The sequence below is a fragment of the Schistocerca nitens genome, chromosome 7, assembly GCF_023898315.1.
Source record: "Schistocerca nitens isolate TAMUIC-IGC-003100 chromosome 7, iqSchNite1.1, whole genome shotgun sequence".
In the NCBI taxonomy this organism is placed as follows: Eukaryota; Metazoa; Arthropoda; class Insecta; order Orthoptera; family Acrididae; genus Schistocerca; species Schistocerca nitens.
The window spans coordinates 116,483,075-116,500,898 of NC_064620.1; the positions used below are offsets into that span (position 1 = coordinate 116,483,075).

Consider the following 17,824-nt stretch of genomic DNA (forward strand, 5'->3'; position numbering starts at 1 on the left):
AGGTAACTAACGTTCTGACCGATCACGCTGAACTACCGTGCCGGCACCACGTGACTACAGCCGCTTCATAGTTAAAATGGCCACGCACAGCAATATATTCGACGACCGAAATTATCTTGCAATTTTCTCAATAACGCTTGAGAAGTACGCGCTACTGCTTACACATTTTGTTGTCCTTATGGAGCACTACGAGCGTACGAAGTTTGCAGTAAATCCGCGTACCAAACGTCGTGGCCTCCCCTTGTTAGTCTGTTTGTGTAACACGTGTCGTTACACGGTACTGCCCCGAGCGTAAGTTTATTATGAGCTCGTGTGTATCTCTTTACCAGACACGATAATAAAGTCAGCGTATTTTGTAGGTGATGATGTGATGTTTCCTTATTCCACGATCCAGTTAACGAAACGTACATTACAACCTACCATTTTGCTTAGAAACTGGCGAGTAAGCGTCTGTGTAACTATGTGTTAAGAGAGAAGTTGGAGGATGAGAGCGTTCGCCACTGCAGGCGGCATCGTGAATAGCGCCTCCCGTTACTCTCGGTGGCTCGGCGAGTTATCGCGGGCTGGCAGGGCTGGCGTGACGTAACGTCACGTCGCCACCTGCTAAAGAGGCGGACACGGGCGGGCCCGAGCTAAACCAGCCGCTGTCGCTCAAAGCCGGCCGGGGTGGCCGAGCGGTTCTAGGCGCTACAGTCCGGAACCGCTCGACCACTGCGGTCGCAGGTTCGAATCCTGCCTCGGGCATGGATGTGTGTGGTGTCCTTAGGTTAGTTAGGTTTAAGTAGTTCTAAGCTCTAGGCGACTGATGACCTCAGAAGTTAAGTCACATAGTGCTCAGAGCCTTATGAACCATATATATGTCGCTCAAACGCAGCCTTCCTGCGCCAGAGCAGGCGTGTAACGCTGCCACCAGTCGCCCTCAGCTTCCTTTACAATATACCGTTGTTAATGAACGTTGATCATGTTTCTTCAGAGCTGCGAAGAAGTGAAGGTTAAAGCAGCACAGTGAACGTCCGAGGGCACGGACAAAGGCCGATCGCAGTGAGGGAACGTACGTGTTTCCCCGGAGAGCTACGTCGGACGAGCCCTCCCAGCGCCACTGTGGTGTAAATACTTGCCCGTAAATACTTCCAGCTCGCAGACACTTGAAGAAAGTTTAACAATCGCCAGGAGCTGTTGACGAAATTAATTTTTACACACAACCAGTTTCGATCAACAATCATCATCAGGTAACATAAAAAACTCAAAATGGTTCAAATAACTCTGAGCACTATGGGACTTAACATCTGTGGTCATCAGTCCCCTAGAACTTAGAACTACTTAAACCTAACTAACCTAAGGACATCACACACATCCATGCCCGAGGCAGGATTCGAACCTGCGACCGTAGCAGTCGCGCGGTTCCGGACTGAGCGCCGAGAACCGCTAGACCACCGCGGCCGGCATAAAAAACTCACAAGATCTATTACAAGCTAAGTTAAATAATTATATGCTCTATGGTGTTGATTGGTTGTTCGAAATTGGTAGTGAATAATGGTTTATTTCATCAGCACCTCTTGACAGTTTTTTTAGGCTCTAATGACAGTTTATTTTGTAAGTTAAGACAATAACAGTGCAACTGTGACACCAGCAGAACGACTAAACAGACACGCAGATATGAGGAAACCGAACATTGGTCAAGAATCTTTTTAGACGAACATTTTTGACAGTTGTACACTTATGATAGTACTGAAAAAAGGTCATCACGCAACAGTGAAGAAACTTGCTAACAAATATTTTATCGGCAATATGACAAATTCCAGCTGACCAGTTCGACTACATAAAAATGTGCGTCAGGTTCTATGAAATTTGTTGGAAGGTGGTCCAAGATTGGTTGTGCGTGCAAGTGATGACTGCCCGTGGATTTGCAGCGCTGTTTAGTCCGGCAGCTGCCTCAGCTACTATCCACCACAAACTGTCTCACTAGTGCCGCCTGTCCGCGCTACCAGCAAACTGCCTAAGCATACCCACATACTGAAATGCACTAAGCCACGCTGTTAAATTTCCTGACAATTTTCTGTTTCTCCCAAACTGATATGTAACTCCCAGGAAAGCAATCTGGAGACAATTATTGACACAATGTGAATACTACCGTGTTCTTTCTGATATTAAGCCTATTTTACACGAGCGGCTTTCTGGTCAAAATCGACTACTCGAAGCACGTGCCCCTTTCGTGCTTGCGTATAAATCAGCAACCAACCACGACGCGAGAGTATCTATGACATTAGTGATCTATAGACTGTGCCGAGTGTGGAGTTCTAAATTTCTGAGTATGCTGCACGCTGCGCATGCGCAGAGTCAAGAAACTATTGTTCCGTTTGCTAACATCGAAAGTTGTAACATATTCTGGCCGAACTCATTCCTATTACAGAAACGAATTTCTGCTTTAGTATCTTATTAATGTTTTTGTGCTGTTCGCTTCGTTTTCGTGGCACATTGAAAATTTACACAAGGTCGTGGTATTATTTTCCTACTAGTATTCTCCTACAACAGAGACGAAATATCTGAAAGCAAAAAGTATTTTCGTTTTACAGAAGAGAACGTAAACAGATAAACGTGTTTCAATCAAAATTGTTTCGACAGTGAAAAAGTCAGAATTATTGGACGGGAAAAATAATTTTCGTTGTTATTTGGCAGTTAAAAGAAAACAAGGTACGAAGAACAAAACCGAATGGCGCTATTTATTGAGTTGTACTTATTGTCCAGTGTGTTTGAAAGTGTATATTTTCTCTAGCAAATAAATTTACATGTTCTGAAATGTTTTGATGATAGTTCTCTTATTCTTTCAGTTCTCATGATCGCGAACAATTTATCACGCGACTTTTGACAAGAACTTCCACTTTGAATTCTGCTTCGGTCATAAGTAAACTCTATTGTCTTTGCTTATTCGTAAATTTTCTTACTATATTTAAATTTTTTCGTAAAGAGAATAATCGCTCATAACCTCACTGTCAACATTCGGATGCCAAACTGCCCAGCAGACACCTTTCACAGCACTACCACTTTTGGCACTGACGTGTAAACGAAAATGACCACTGAAAACAGAAGAGAATCAGTAGGGGGTTAAACGTAAGAGGCGCTGTAGTAGACAGATTTGTCTCGAGTAGTCAATTTGGACAAGAAAGTCAATCGTGTAAAAGAGTTTCAGTTTGTCTTGAAAAGATGCTGTTTCAGAACAAATTTTATGCGCAATAGCTGCAGTTAATGTAACTATCGCTAAAACCAGAATATTTTGTGTAAAAAAAGCAACTGAACTCTGTTCAAAACTGAAATACACAATATTTCACAAAAATATTTATTTTATGGTTCGTTGTGATCTGGCTTTCGGTTTTATAAGCCCTCCCCAGACAACTTAAGATAACACAGATAGGTCACATAAAATCAGCGAGAATTTGTAGCTGTACAAAGGTTGTTTTTCCATAGATATGTGACTATTCACGACTATATATCGATACAAAAACCACAACCATAATTAAATATACAAGGAAACTATGATCAATTGAACCTTATGTTACTATACACTCGAAGATTAAAAGTACAAAAATGTACAGGCCAAAAGGGTACACAAGTGGGTACTGGCATAGCCTACTACGACTGGCGTTCCGTAAGTAATGCAACACATTTTTCTTTCTGAAAGCACGTTGGTTTTATACTATTCCCTACTCTTTTGTCTACAAAATCCTAATTTTCAACTCAATCTCCGTTCAATGCGACGGTCTCATGCCATATTAGTGGGAGGGCCTGTATACTCTCATGGTACCACTCTACTGGTCGACGTCGGACCCAACGTCTTTCCGCATCGATAACCTCCCCATCATCCACGTACTCTTTCCCGCGAAGTGCATCCTTCTTTGAGCCACACAGATGGAAGTCGGATGGTGAGAGATCCAGGCTGTAGGGTAGATGAGGAAGATCAGTCCAGTGAAGTTTTACGAACTCCTCTCGAGTGCGCAGACTTGTGTGAGGCCTTGCCTTGCCATGGAGAAGGTGAAGTTCTCGTTTGCTTTTTTTGCCGAAGAACACGCCGAAGTCGTTTCTTCAGTTTCAAGAGGATAGCACAATACGCTTCAGTGCTGATCGTTGTGCCCTGAGTGAGGACATCAAACATAATAATAGAAGAGGTAAAATGGCGGCACTCAATGGATTGCTGTTTTCTTTCAGGTTCGAAGTGATCAGCCCATGTTTTATCACCTGTGACGATATTCGACAAAATATTGTCGCGCTCAGCCGCTTAACAGGCAAGCAACTCCTCACACATGGTCCTTCATTGCTCTTCATGGTCTTCTGTTAGGCGACGAGGAACTCCGTGGACACATACCTTTGAGTACCCCAACCGGTGGACGAGTGTGTCAGCACAACAAACAAGAGACACCCAGTTGTGCAACGAGGCGTTAAACTGAGCTCCGCCGATCACCTCGAAAGAGTGTGTCTGCATATTCCAACATAGCAGGAGTCACAGTTATGTGTGACCGGCCCTCGCGCAGAAGAGTTCACCGTGCTTTTGTTCACTGACAGGTCTTCTCAGACATTCTATGAATATCTGTGGTGCTCTGGTTTTCCGAAAAAAGATAGCCAATGCTGCTCGGAATGCACCTCCGTTACAAACGCCGTTTTGAAGGCTTTGTATAGCACCATCAGTTACCGGAACTTCATGAAACTGTAAATTCTAAAGCGGGAATGTTCCACTATCTCCCACAACAGATTTCGCTGTTTTTGAAGTGAAATTGGCCGAGAAAAAAATGAACGCCCCTGGTATTACTACTGTATCATCACTTGGCTTTGAAAACTAGTTTTCTCTTCTCTTTCTTTCGTCAGAGTCTAGGCCATAGGACTGTTCCGTCTTCTACGTAACCAGCCATCTTTTTCTTGATGTTACTACGGATCTTATGCCTGAAGGTCTGAAATTTAAGGCTTGTTTCGGTAGTCTCGAATCCGGCATTCTTTGTAGATGTTGTAGCTAGATTTTTCGATTAGATTTGATTTTCTTCTTTATAACGCATATCCAGACGTCTGCTTTTATGTCTTCATTTCTTGGTCTATCTGGGGTGGTGCTGACCATCACTCATCTTAGAAATTTCATTCTGCCGCCTGGAGTCTGCTTTCTTGCTTTTCAGTAATTCTCCAAGTTTCACTTCCAAATAGCAATGTGAGACGACCATTACCTTAGAAAGCTTGTCTTTTGTGTATTTCCTAACTTTGTTCCTCGTTGTTTGATATTTTTGCAATTTGTTCTGTATGTCGAGTTCATTCTGATAGCTTATAATATATCCCATGTCACTGAAGCGACTAACTTGTTCAGTTGTTTTGTTTCCTATTATGATCTTAGTCCTCAGCGATTTTGTCCCTTGAAAGTCATCACTTTTGTTTCTGGAATGGATATTTTCAGATTATATTCTTTAGAAATGTGGTCAAGTGTATAAATGAATCTTCGTAGCGAAGTGCCGGCCGGTGTAGCCGAGCGGTTCTAGACGCTTCAGTCTGGAACCGCACGCCCGCTACGGTCGCAGGTTCGAATCCTGCCTAGGGCATGGATGTGTTTGATGTCCTTAGGTTAGCTACGTTTAAGTAATTCTAAGTTCTATGGGACTGGTGACCTCAGATGTTAAGTCCCACAGTGCTCAGAGCCATTTGAACCATTTGAATTTGTAGCGAAGTTTCGCGACCCAAAGGTGGTCTGCAAAAAGCATCGTATTAAAAATGTGATATGTCATGTGAACCAGTGTGGATCGGCTGGTTGTTTCCATATCTTAGTCATGTCGTCAAAGTATATATTAAAAATGTGGGTAATAAGCTACGCCATTTTCGGACCCCTTGTTTTATTTATATGTCTTCTGGTGTAACATGGTTGGACCTTATTCTCATATTTGTAAGCGCCAGTATGTTCTTTTATTCATCTTCTGGAGCGAACACCGCAATTACTGTTAGATTCCCACGATCTATTCTGAAACACGTTGTTATGATTCTGTCATTTATGTAATTTTAATCTTCGATTTCAGATTTCCATCTATTATCTATAAGTGTAGCAACTCCACTGTTAGCTCTTTTGTCACTTACTACACCACTGTAAATCATTAAGTATCCATTTAAATCTGCGTTTCCTCACAGATTTTTGTTTGTTTTTGTAATTGTTGCAATACTAATTAGTTGTTGTTTCAGTTCTTTAGAAAGATCTTCTCTTTTAAGTGTAGGCTTCTCATGGCACAGTATTGAGCTTTTCCACTTTTCCAAATCGTTTATGCTTTTCTTGCTTGGTTCGTCTTCTATTTAATCGATCCATTTGGTTTCTTCGACGCCTATGAGTAAATTAAAGTCTACCGCACGTGAAGCCGCCCCGTAACCAGACTAGGCATGTGCTGGGGCTACCATCCTTCGGCCTCATGACATGCCAGTAATTTTCGATCGAGGTTTACTTCCTCTAGCCTTTGGTAGGCTAGTCACCTACAGGCAAGGCAGCAGTTGCTTAGTTTTTCTTCGGGGTACTTCCCCTGTGAATCTGGAGTTCAGAACGTCAAAGAACGCTTCCCACACGATCTCTAAGTCCTGCGGAAGGCCGTCTAATCTACAATCTGCGGCCTTCAGGGACCTCGCTGTGGACTGCTCTGCGTGTGGCTTGTAATCCCTGCCTCCCCCCCCCCCCCCCCACATTCCTAATTCCATCTATTCTAAACATTAGTTTTTTATGAAGATCTGAGAGGGGCAAAGATTACAATAAAGTTTCTAGCTTATTTGGCTTGTCATCTAGAGTTGGCCCCAGTTCTTCTTGTCTAGGGGTCTGATTCTTTAAGCTGAAAATGTCTCATTTTAGGTGCTGACGGATGGTTTGATCTAAATAAATTTGAAGCTGAAATTACATAGTTTGCACAAAATATAAAAATACGTCTGATCACATCAGAGGCATGCTTACGACTCCCACACTGTGCGGAAATAATCATATTTCAAGCGATTTACAATTTTTCTTAACAAATGAATTTCTACTAGTTTCTGTTACATTATTACTTTCGATTATTATTTCATCAATGAATCCAGAAATAAACACCGTAACCAGTACAGTATTGCGTAATTAATAATAGAAACTTTAAGTGTGCCAATAGTTCGTAATTTCAAATGTTTCTAAAAAAATAATTTTAACTGTACATTCAGAACTAATACTTATGGATTATAATATCGAGACAAAAACATTTTATAAAGTAATTCATTTTCATAAATTTTAGCTTGAAATATAACATACTGTGTATGAAATTATATGAAATTTTTCAGAAAAGCAACTGAGATAATACTGACTTGTCCAAAATTCGAAAAATAATACTGGTATCGACAACTACTATTAAGGAAAAGTAATGCTGGAGGAGGATGTCCCGTAACTGGCTCTAGCCCTCCAAACTGTGTGGCTCGGGTGACCCTGGCAGAAGTTTAAGCTCCCGGCAGCGTAGCTGTCCGGATATAACGGGACATGCCGACCTCCTAACTGGAGTGACGTGGCAGTCCTCCAGGACTTCTAACATTAACTTGTGACCAGCCGCTGGTCAGTGTGAGTTCCTCGCCTTCCGCCGGCTCTCAGTGAACTCCTCCTGCTTCACCAGTGCGTCCAGATCACACAAATTACCATACAGGTCCCTCACGTGCAAGTTTTACAGCATGTATTCGCTTATAACAAAACTTTAGGACGAGAGTAACTTTCTCATGATGTGTCGCTGTCAAGTAACACAGTTCGATGAAACTTGGACCATAGATTAAAAGAACCGCTCCAGTATAGTACAGAAAGTAACTGAAAGAAATACGAAATGAGATGGACAGAAACGGCACTTTTAATGAAGACAATAATTACACTCAAGTCACCGAGATCTACAATGGACCCCTGGACATTGCAAAAGGCTGGACATGGTCAGTGTATCGTCACCCCGGATGACAGTGCATACTCTGCAACGTGCGGAGTTCTTGTCGGAGGGCGCTCCATTCCTCCATCAGGACGGCTTAACACTGCTGGCTGGTCGTTGGTGCATGTGGATATTCTTCAGTAAGACTCCCCAACGCATCCTACACGCTCGATGGGATTTAAGTTCGGAGGAACCGGCAGGCCTCTTCATTTGCAGTGTACGGGATGTCCCTTCGCTGCAATAACTCCTTCACCTGTGCTGTTCGGTGCGGTCGCGCTCTGTCATCCATAAAAATGAAGTCGGGGCCGAATGCACCTCTCAAAACACGCGCATGGGAAAGGTGTACAGTGTCACAGTCACGCTCACCTGTAAGTGTACTGTGTTCAAAAATTTGGAGGTGAGTACGCCAATGCAGCATTATGCTTGCTCACACCATAACACCTGGACCACCAAAGCGATCATGTTCGACAGTATTCCTCGGTGCATTACGCGTTCACATCTTTCGCCATATAAGGGTACTAATATACCCAGGGAAAGTGGCGAACATGATTGAGTTGGCGGTCCCGGTGTTAGCATAATGTTGCACTGACGTACTGACATCCAAATCTTTGAACACGATACACTCAAATGTTAGCGCATTCTAAGACTCTACTTGTTGTGTCCGTCTGAGCTAAAACGACACAAGTTGGAGCGCAAGTGGCTGTAGAGTGGAAGGGGGAACCCAAAGATACACACGGGCAGCAGCATTCGTAGTTACATACTCCTAAGTACAGAACTAGATTAAAAATTACGCAGTTTAACTGCTTGTAATAATTGCAATAAATAACAAATTTCATATAGCATCAATGAGAATTTCAACAGCAGATATCACCCCGCAAGGATAGTAGACACGGGTACTCAGTCAGCCCCTCTATGGTAAAATTACTGTAACATTGCGTCTCACATACAATGTTAAATTCAAATGGCATATAAAATTTACAGGCAAACCATAGTCATATTGAGACTACAGAGGCTGAAATAATGAATTTTCTAGCCGGCCGTTGTGGTCGAACGGTTCTAGGCGCTTCAGTCCGGAACCGTGCTGCTGCTACGGTCGCAGGCTCGAATCCTGTCTCGGGCATTGATGTGTGTGATGTCCTTAGGTTAGTTAGGTTTAAGTAGTTCTAAGCCTAGGAGACTGATGACCTCAGATGTTAAGTCCCATAGTGCTTCGAGGCATTTGATTTGAAATGAATTTTCTCCCTATACGATTAATTAAAGTTCCTAAAAACCCTCTAAAATTTAACAACAGATCTATGACAGAATAATAAAACAACTAATACACCTAAATAATGGGGCCAAATAGTTGCTGATTTCTGACCAAGTTATATAGGATTAATTTAAAAACTGTTTTTCCACTGCAAGGCCATTAAAGGTAATTTCCCCAAAATTTATGAGAACAATGATTTACAAACGTTAACGATAAAAGCAGCCAGTCTGAAAGGCAAAATACTATCGTGATGAAATAAATCTGAAGACTAGCTTATCTAAAACATACGACTTCAGTTCTTATGATTTTGCAGGCTGGGGCAATGTATAACCAAATTATTCAAACATTCAGTGTCAGGGTTAATTAGCCACCCAGAATGGGATTAAGACATATTAATTTGCCCTTTCAGGTTTCAATTACTACTACTGAATTTTAAAATAATTTGCAGCAAAATGTCATTAGATGTATAAATGTAGGCCGCGGCCCGACCAGCAAGCTAGCGCAATCACTCTCGTCTCGTATACAGACAAGACACTGAGATGGCGCCAAACGTAAAACATTACTGGTGGCAGAAATCCAAGAAAGACTGGCCATTAGCAAGCGGCAACCGAATGGATCAAATTCAGTTACAGACATCCATAACAAGAGAACTGATTTATCAACTTTGGGTAGCTAAGAAAGTTCAGGGTGGGAGCGGAGACAGAAGGTAGCGAGGGCAGGCTAGCGGCAACCCATCCCAGGCAGTGATGCCACGAGCGCACAGACGCTTCACAATAGATTAGCAGTGCGAATAAATAATCCGGGCTCGCCGGTACAGCAAACACAGGAAAGAGCTGGCAGCCACCTGTAAGCCAACGCATGTATCCAACCCGACGCCCGAATTCGAAAATTTGCGGCAAATATTAGATGAAAACTCTCACATTCATTCTTGCCTTTTAAAAAACACTATAAAGTAAAAGAACTAGAGATTTGGTAAGACTTCATCACGCAGGTTTAAATCAGCATGAACAGCAACTAACCATTTCTTAGTTTATCTAACAATCTTTCAAATGGTTCAAATGGCTCTGAGCACTATGGGACTTAACATCTGAGGACATCAGTCCCATAGACTTAGAACTACTTAACCTAACTAACCTAAGGACATGACACACATCCATGCCCGAGGCAGGATTCTAACCTGCGACCGTAGCAGCAATGCGGTTCTGGACTGAAGCGCCTAGAACCAATCGGCCACAGCGGCCGGCAAAACAATCTTTAATTTCAAAACATGCTTTCACTCATGTTGTCTACACTGAGCCTGACTGATAGGAACTTTAATTCATTAATAGGATAGCCACGCAGTAATGAGGCCATCTGGAGTGGCCTTAATTCAACAAATTAACACAGTGACGACAGGCAGCTCAGCACTGTGGTTTAGCACATCAAGTTCAGTTTAAATTAGGAACAAGACAGCCAGGTGTAGCACATGGTCACATTAGGGATCCCAAACATAAGGGCTTACAAGGTGAGACAGTTAACAGAAATGCGTTGCACATGGAATATTAGGCTCTCTCACCACGGTCACTTGCGAAAAGAATCGACCAACAGCAACTGCCGAGGTAGGAAAACAGCTTCCGACGGAACGCACTGGCCACTTTGCAGGAAAGATGCGGGAAGCTACCGCTACATGTGCACAGCTTAGCCGTAGCAATAAGGCCCCGCGAGGACACCACTCTGGCACTCATTGTACATGCTTTTATGGCTGCCCGGGTGTGGCAACCATAATTTGGATATGGAGTATGACGTGACCAGGTTGTGACTAAAATCTGGTGGCACGAAAACGATTAGTGACAAATAAGCGCCAGCTGGTATGAAACAGATACTTAGCTTTATTGACAGCGAAGAGTATACCGTAGATACAATTCCAATTAGTGTCCAAAGAATATTCCTGATTCGTGGCATAAGTCATTATACGAGGGCAGTTCAAGAAGTAATGCAACATATTTTTTTTCTCGGCCAATTTTGGTTGAAAAACCGGAAATTTCTTGTGGAATATTTTCAAACATTCCCGCTTCGTCTCGTATAGTTTCATTGACTTCCGACAGGTGGCAGCGCTGTACGGAGCTGTTAAAATGGCGTCTGTAACGGATGTGCGTTGCAAACAATGGGCAGTGATCGAGTTTCTTTTGTCGGAAAACCAGGGCATCTCAGATATTCATAGGCGCTTGCAGAATGTCTACGGTGATCTGGCAGTGGACAAAAGCACGGTGAGTCGTTGGGCAAAGCGTGTGTCATCATCGCCGCAAGGTCAAGCAAGACTGTCTGATCTCCCGCGTGCGGGCCGGCCGTGCACAGCTGTGACTCCTGCAATGGCGGAGCGTGCGAACACACTCGTTCGAGATGATCGACGGATCACCATCAAACAACTCAGTGCTCAACTTGACATCTCTGTTGGTAGTGCTGTCACAATTGTTCACCAGTTGGGATATTCAAAGGTTTGTTCCCGCTGGGTCCCTCGTTGTCTAACCGAACACCATAAAGAGCAAAGGAGAACCATCTGTGCGGAATTGCTTGCTCGTCATGTGGCTGAGGGTGACAATTTCTTGTCAAAGATTGTTACAGGCGATGAAACATGGGTTCATCACTTCGAACCTGAAACAAAACGGCAATCAATGGAGTGGCGCCACACCCACTCCCCTACCAAGAAAAAGTTTAAAGCCATACCCTCAGCCGGTAAAGTCACGGTTACAGTCTCCTGGGACGCTGAAGGGGTTATTCTGTTCGATGTCCTTCCCCATGGTCAAACGATCAACTCTGAAGTGTATTGTGCTACTCTTCAGAAATTGAAGAAACGACTTCAGCGTGTTCGTAGGCACAAAAATCAGAACGAACTTCTTCTTCATGACAACGCAAGACCTCACACAAGTCTTCGCACCCGAGAGGAGCTCACAAAACTTCAGTGGACTGTTCTTCCTCATGCACCCTACAGCCCCGATCTCGCACCGTCGGATTTCCATATGTTTGGCCCAATGAAGGACGCAATCCGTGGGAGGCACTACGCGGATGATGAAGAAGTTATTGATGCAGTACGACGTTGGCTCCGACATCGACCACTGGAATGGTACCGTGCAGGCATACAGGCCCTCATTTCAAGGTGGCGTAAGGCCGTAGCATTGAATGGAGATTACGTTGAAAAATAGTGTTGTGTAGCTAAAAGATTGGGGAATAACCTGGTGTATTTCAATGCTGAATAAAACAACCCCTGTTTCAGAAAAAAAATGTGTTGCATTACTTATTGAACTGCCCTCGTACAATACTGAATCACACAGCGAGCTCGCTAACCAGACAACGAACGACGGCACTGACGACTGCAACGAGCTGTCTTCAAGACCCCCTGACTCGGAGCCAGCGCTCCTGTTATATCGTGTAGCCAGAGGGCGCTGTAGGCCGCAACTCAGCAATGGCGCGACGTCTTCGGTCGGCGGCAACGCCATGCGCCGCCGGCGGTCGTGACGGGAGACTGTGGCAAGCGATGCGACGGCAGGGCGCGCGCGCTATTCGGTTGGGTCCGCGGATACAACAAATGCTGCCAGCCTATGCTGAATCCCGTCGAGACGCCGTAGAGACAGAAGACGTCCGCTGTTGACCGGTGTGTGTTCCTAACTGCGTGCGGCTCAGAGCCACACCTTCCAGCTGCGAGAAAACTGCCTGCAGGTGGCGCTGCCGTCCAGACCTGACGCGCAGCGGAAGACAGCACATGAATCGATGTATTACCAGCTCAGCACTCCTTCCCCCTATGCGTGTTTTCAGGGATGCATTCGGCCGTGATATTATTTTTATGGAGGACAATGTGCGACTGCATCGAACAGCGCAGATCGAGTAGCTGTTGGAACGAAGGATAGTCGGTGAATCTACAGGCCAGCCCGCTTTCCCGACTTCAGTCCCATCGAGCATGTGTGGTATGTGTTGGGAAGACATATCTGAGCAAGTCCACAGACACCAAAGACTACCCAGCAGTTGTTAAGCGCGCTGGTCAGAGAATGTAATGCTGCACCACATGAAGTCGTTGCTATCCCTGTGACCAGCACAGGAGCACATTGGTCATCACCCTACTGAGAGCCATGTCCCGCCTTTTTTATTTTTCCACGGTGACTTAAGTGTAGTTATTGCCTTTGAATAAAAGTGCCATTTCTATTCTCATTCATTATTTCTTCCTATTACCGTCTGCACTGTACTATACTGCAAAAAAATGGTTCAAATGGCTCTGAGCACTATGGGACTTAACTGCTGAGGTCATCAGTCCCCTAGAACTTAGAACTAATTAAACCTAACTAACCTAAGGACATCACACACATCAATGCCCGAGGCAGGATTCGAACCTGCGACCGTTGCGGCCGCTCGGTTCCAGACTGTAGCGCCTAGGACCGCTCGGCCACGCCGGTCGGCTACTGTACTGCACTGTACTATACTATAGTCGTTCTTCCTATGTACAGTCCGAGCTTCATCAAGCTCTGTTACTCAATAGTAGCACACCTTGCAAGAGTTACTCTTGTCCTTAAGTTTTGCTGCAGTGCATTTATTTTACGTACACTAATATGTTATGTAACGCTATTTATAATTATATTACGTATAGCTACTAGTGTCTTATTTTAAAATGCTGCTCGTAGTCTTTTATACTCAGTTATGACCACTCGAAAATGAACTGAAAGCCGAAGCTGTCCATGGACAAGTTTTGGTGCAACTATTATTGTGATTCAATACAAACTTTCACAACATAACCTGACTTTCCGACATGGGGCTGATACACTAAAAATTGACCAGTAGCGAATTTAACGCTACGTCGATGTCGTCGCCATCTCTGATTGGACAAGACTAAGGAAGGAACTCAATCTTGGGTTTTTTAATTTTTTTATGTTGTAGAACTATATCGACTTTTACCTCGAGCAGTTTAGAGGAACTACGCAAAATATACCTGGATGACCAATCAAGAAATGTACTCGACTCATAAAATTAGTAACTATTTTGTAGGGTTTTCTTATGTTTTACATCCTTACCACGTTTTTCGCAATCTATAGCGAAAGTAGAAATTATTCCCTGGAAACAAACTTTCTACCATGTGATTAACGGTTCGTAAGAAATCTCTTATCTGATCATTATTAATGTGGACATTCATTAAATGGGAACACATAAACATCACATGTAATTATGAATCGTGCATTCGCTTCAGAGATAGTACACCTGCCTTAAATTATGTTGGTAATCCTTAATGTTGAAGCAATAAATTTACGCTCGTAACGAGCCCCTTCTCAGTTCCTGTTACCATCTTTTTTACCCTCAAGAGTCGCGCCAACGGCTTTATACTTATTTGCGTACTCCTTCAGCACTCAGCTCTCAGAGCGCAGGAGACGGCTTACTAACCACTGCGTCTACGAAAACCTGAATACTAAAATAGGTAAACAGCAGAAAACGTCACGAATATCAGAGCAACATAATCAGCCACTCGAGACTAAATACTTTTTGATTTTCCCATCCACTTCCGGCTTCAGCCGTAATCATATGTGTCACTGGTGCACTAACCACTGCACTAGAGTGTCATTTGTTTTTGCAATTGTTGGCCACTTTCCAAGTTTCTGCTTTCGCTTGTTTTTTTGTGTGACTGTATACCTGTTTGTGTATGTCTGTCTGTGTGTGTGTGTGTGTGTGGTGTGTGTGTGTTTGTACTTAGCAGAAGAACAGCATTTGTGATCATCCACTGGCATTTTTTGTAATATAGCATCAGTTAGTGTAAACAATGAATGGACAGTCATATTCACTTGCCCATTTAGTAATTTCTTTACTCTCTTTGTTTTGTACGTGAGATAATTTTCTTGTAATGATAGCAGGCGTATTTCGTTATTTATTCTATTTTCATGTCTTTCTTTCTTGTTTTTGTCCCGTGTTCCGTTTCTCCTAAATGTTCCGCAGAAGTTGCGTGGTTTGTAAAACATTTCCATGCTCTGATATCTTCTTTGTGTCGGGTGTCCAATTTTCTGCTTTTTTTTATATACCTTCCATGACATGTATTACATTGTAGCTGGTACGATCTTGCCTTCGCGTAGATGTCCGTGTGTTTTGTTCACAGTTTACACTATTTGACTATACTCGTACAATAGAGAAACATGAGGGAAAGTTGCATGGTTTTGTATCAATTAATTGCACGCGAGACCATAATTATCTTTTCGTTTATGTATAAAAAAACTTCTTTGAACTGTCTTAAATCTATAACCACTGTGTGAAAACGAAAAAAAAAAAAAATAATTCATGCAGTATTCGAGGACTCCAATTGAAGGTGCGTCCTTAGAAAGGCAAAACGCGTCTGGATGCATAGATAAAATAATAAATTAATGTCCACCATGCGAAACGCAGTTTTATGGTAAACTGCTGCAGTTTATATACAGTTCCTACAAAAAGGCTACCACAAGAAACTTGTTATCAAACCTTTCATATCCTGCCCCTGAATTTTAATTCCCTTTTCAAGTTTCACCTTAGAAAGCCGCTGAGTAAAGCGCGCGTGTGTGCAGAGCGAGCGAGCGGCTGTACTACGCGCGACTGGCGCCGGGGCCCGCGGCTGCTGGCAGGGAGAGCGCTGGAAACTCCAGCTCTGCCTTCAGCTTCAGTGAGGCGGTGCGCCGCGCCCCGGCGGCGCTGCCGCCACAGCTGCTGAGGAGACTCGCCCGCGGAGAGCCCAGCCACACGGGCAAGGTGAGCCGCCGCCACTGCGCCTGCATGCAGCGCCGCCGCCACCCGCTATACAGAAAAGTAAGGTGGGTCACAGATGTAGGCGCCCCCGGCGGCAGCGGGCAACCTGTCAACCGGCCACACGAGCAAGGTGAGGCGCGCCGCAGCCGCCGCCACTGCGCCTGCACGCGACACCGCTACCCGTTACACAGCAGAGTAAGATGGGTAACTGCCGTAGGAGCGTCAGGCGGCAGCGGGCGCTGGAGGGCATCTCGTTGGTGGTCTAGTGTTGTAGTTCTCCACCTCAGCAGTACCACTCTCTGCAGGGCGTTAACGCTTCCTGTGGATGTGGTGGAACAAAGAGGATTGCTGAGAGGCTACAGTAATGGGTTTCTACATTTGCATCTACATCTACATAGATACTCCTCAAGTCACGAACGGGGCATGGCGGAAGGTAACCCGTGCCGTGGTACTCGTTACTTCGTTTCCTATTCCACTCGCAAACGGAGAGAAGGAAAAACAACTGTCTATATGCCTCCCTAATTTCTCGTATGTTACCTTCATGCTCCTTACGCGCAGTGTATGTTTGCGGCTGTAGAATCGTTCGGCAGTTAGCTTCAAACGCCGATTCTCTAAAGTTTCTCAATACTGTTTCTCGAAAGAAAAGCCGCCTAGCCTCCAGGGATGCCCATTTGAGTACCCAGAGCATCTCCATAACACGTGTTGTTCAAACTTGCAATAAATCTAGCAGCCCACCTCTGAATTCCTTCCATGTCTTCCTTCAATCCGATCCGATACGGATCCCAAACAGTCGAATAGGGCGCATCAGCGTCCTATATGCGGCCTCTTTTACAGATGAACCGCACTTTCCTAAAATTCTCCCAAAAAGCCGAAGTCGACCACTCGCTTAGCCTACCAGTCCTCAAATACTCGTTCAGTTTCATATCGCGCTTCAGCGTTACGTCCAGACATTTAAAAGACGTGACTGTGTCAAGCAGCTGTATCCGAACACTATGGTTTTGTTTTTCCTATTCATCCGCATTAATTTACATTTCTCCTCATTTATAGCTAGCTGCCATTCACCACATGAACTACAAATATTGTCTAACTCATCTTGTATCGTCCGAAAATCACTCGACTTCGACACCTTACCTTACATCACAGCATCATCAGGAAACAGCAGCAGATTGATGTGACTTTTGAAAATTTCCCAGCGTATTTCTTCTTCCAGTAATCCCGTCAACATTCTGCCACGATATTTAGGCCCAGAGACGTCCGGCCATCCTCAGGTGATTAGACGAAGTACTGAAGAAACGTGATGCAGTCATGGTACTTAAAGCGAATTCCGCGCATGCGAATCGTACTGGCGGTTTACAGGGCATGCGTTAGGAGGTGACATGCGCGAACCAGCCAAGCTGTGTGTGCTGCCCTTATTGGTGAAGTAAGAACAATACAATCGCTGAGTTCGCCGGTTGGGGTGGCCGGTCGCAGGTTCGAATCCTGCCTCGGGCATGAATATGTGTGATGTCTTTAGGTTAGTTAGGTTTAAGTATTTCTATGTTCTAGGGGACTGATGACCTCATATGTTAAGTCCCATAGTGCTCAGAGCCATTTGAACCATTTTTAGGGGTGGCCGAACGGTTCTAGGCGCTTCAGTCTGGAACCGCGCGACCACTACGGTCGCAGGTTCGAATCCTGCCTCGGGCCTGGATGTGTGTGATGTCCTTAGGTTAGTTATGTTTAAGTAGTTCTAAGTTCTAGGGGACTGATGACCTCAGCTGTTAAGTCCCATAGTGATCAGAGCCATTTGAGCCAATCGCTGAGTTCGACTGAGCATGTCGATTCCGTTGTGAGCGCATAATTTTAATAATTGGATTCCAATTTTTATTCAGCTGAAAGCCGTTATCACGATTCATTAAATTATCAGCAAGACGTTTTTCCATGGATTCTTTAGTTACAGAGTCTC

At 44.2% G+C, this 17,824-nt stretch overlaps 1 protein-coding gene across 1 annotated transcript in view; it reads left to right on the plus strand.

Annotated features, from left to right (window-relative positions):
- LOC126195494 (uncharacterized) overlaps positions 1–16,244 on the plus strand; it is a 276,681-nt gene extending 260,437 nt beyond the window's left edge. Inside the window, exons 5-6 of the mRNA XM_049934122.1 lie at positions 15,702–16,074; positions 16,185–16,244. Of these exons, the coding sequence (XP_049790079.1) occupies positions 15,702–16,074; positions 16,185–16,244 (433 nt within the window). The remainder of the gene's footprint in view (positions 1–15,701; positions 16,075–16,184) is intronic.
- Positions 16,245–17,824: the final 1,580 nt, after the last annotated feature.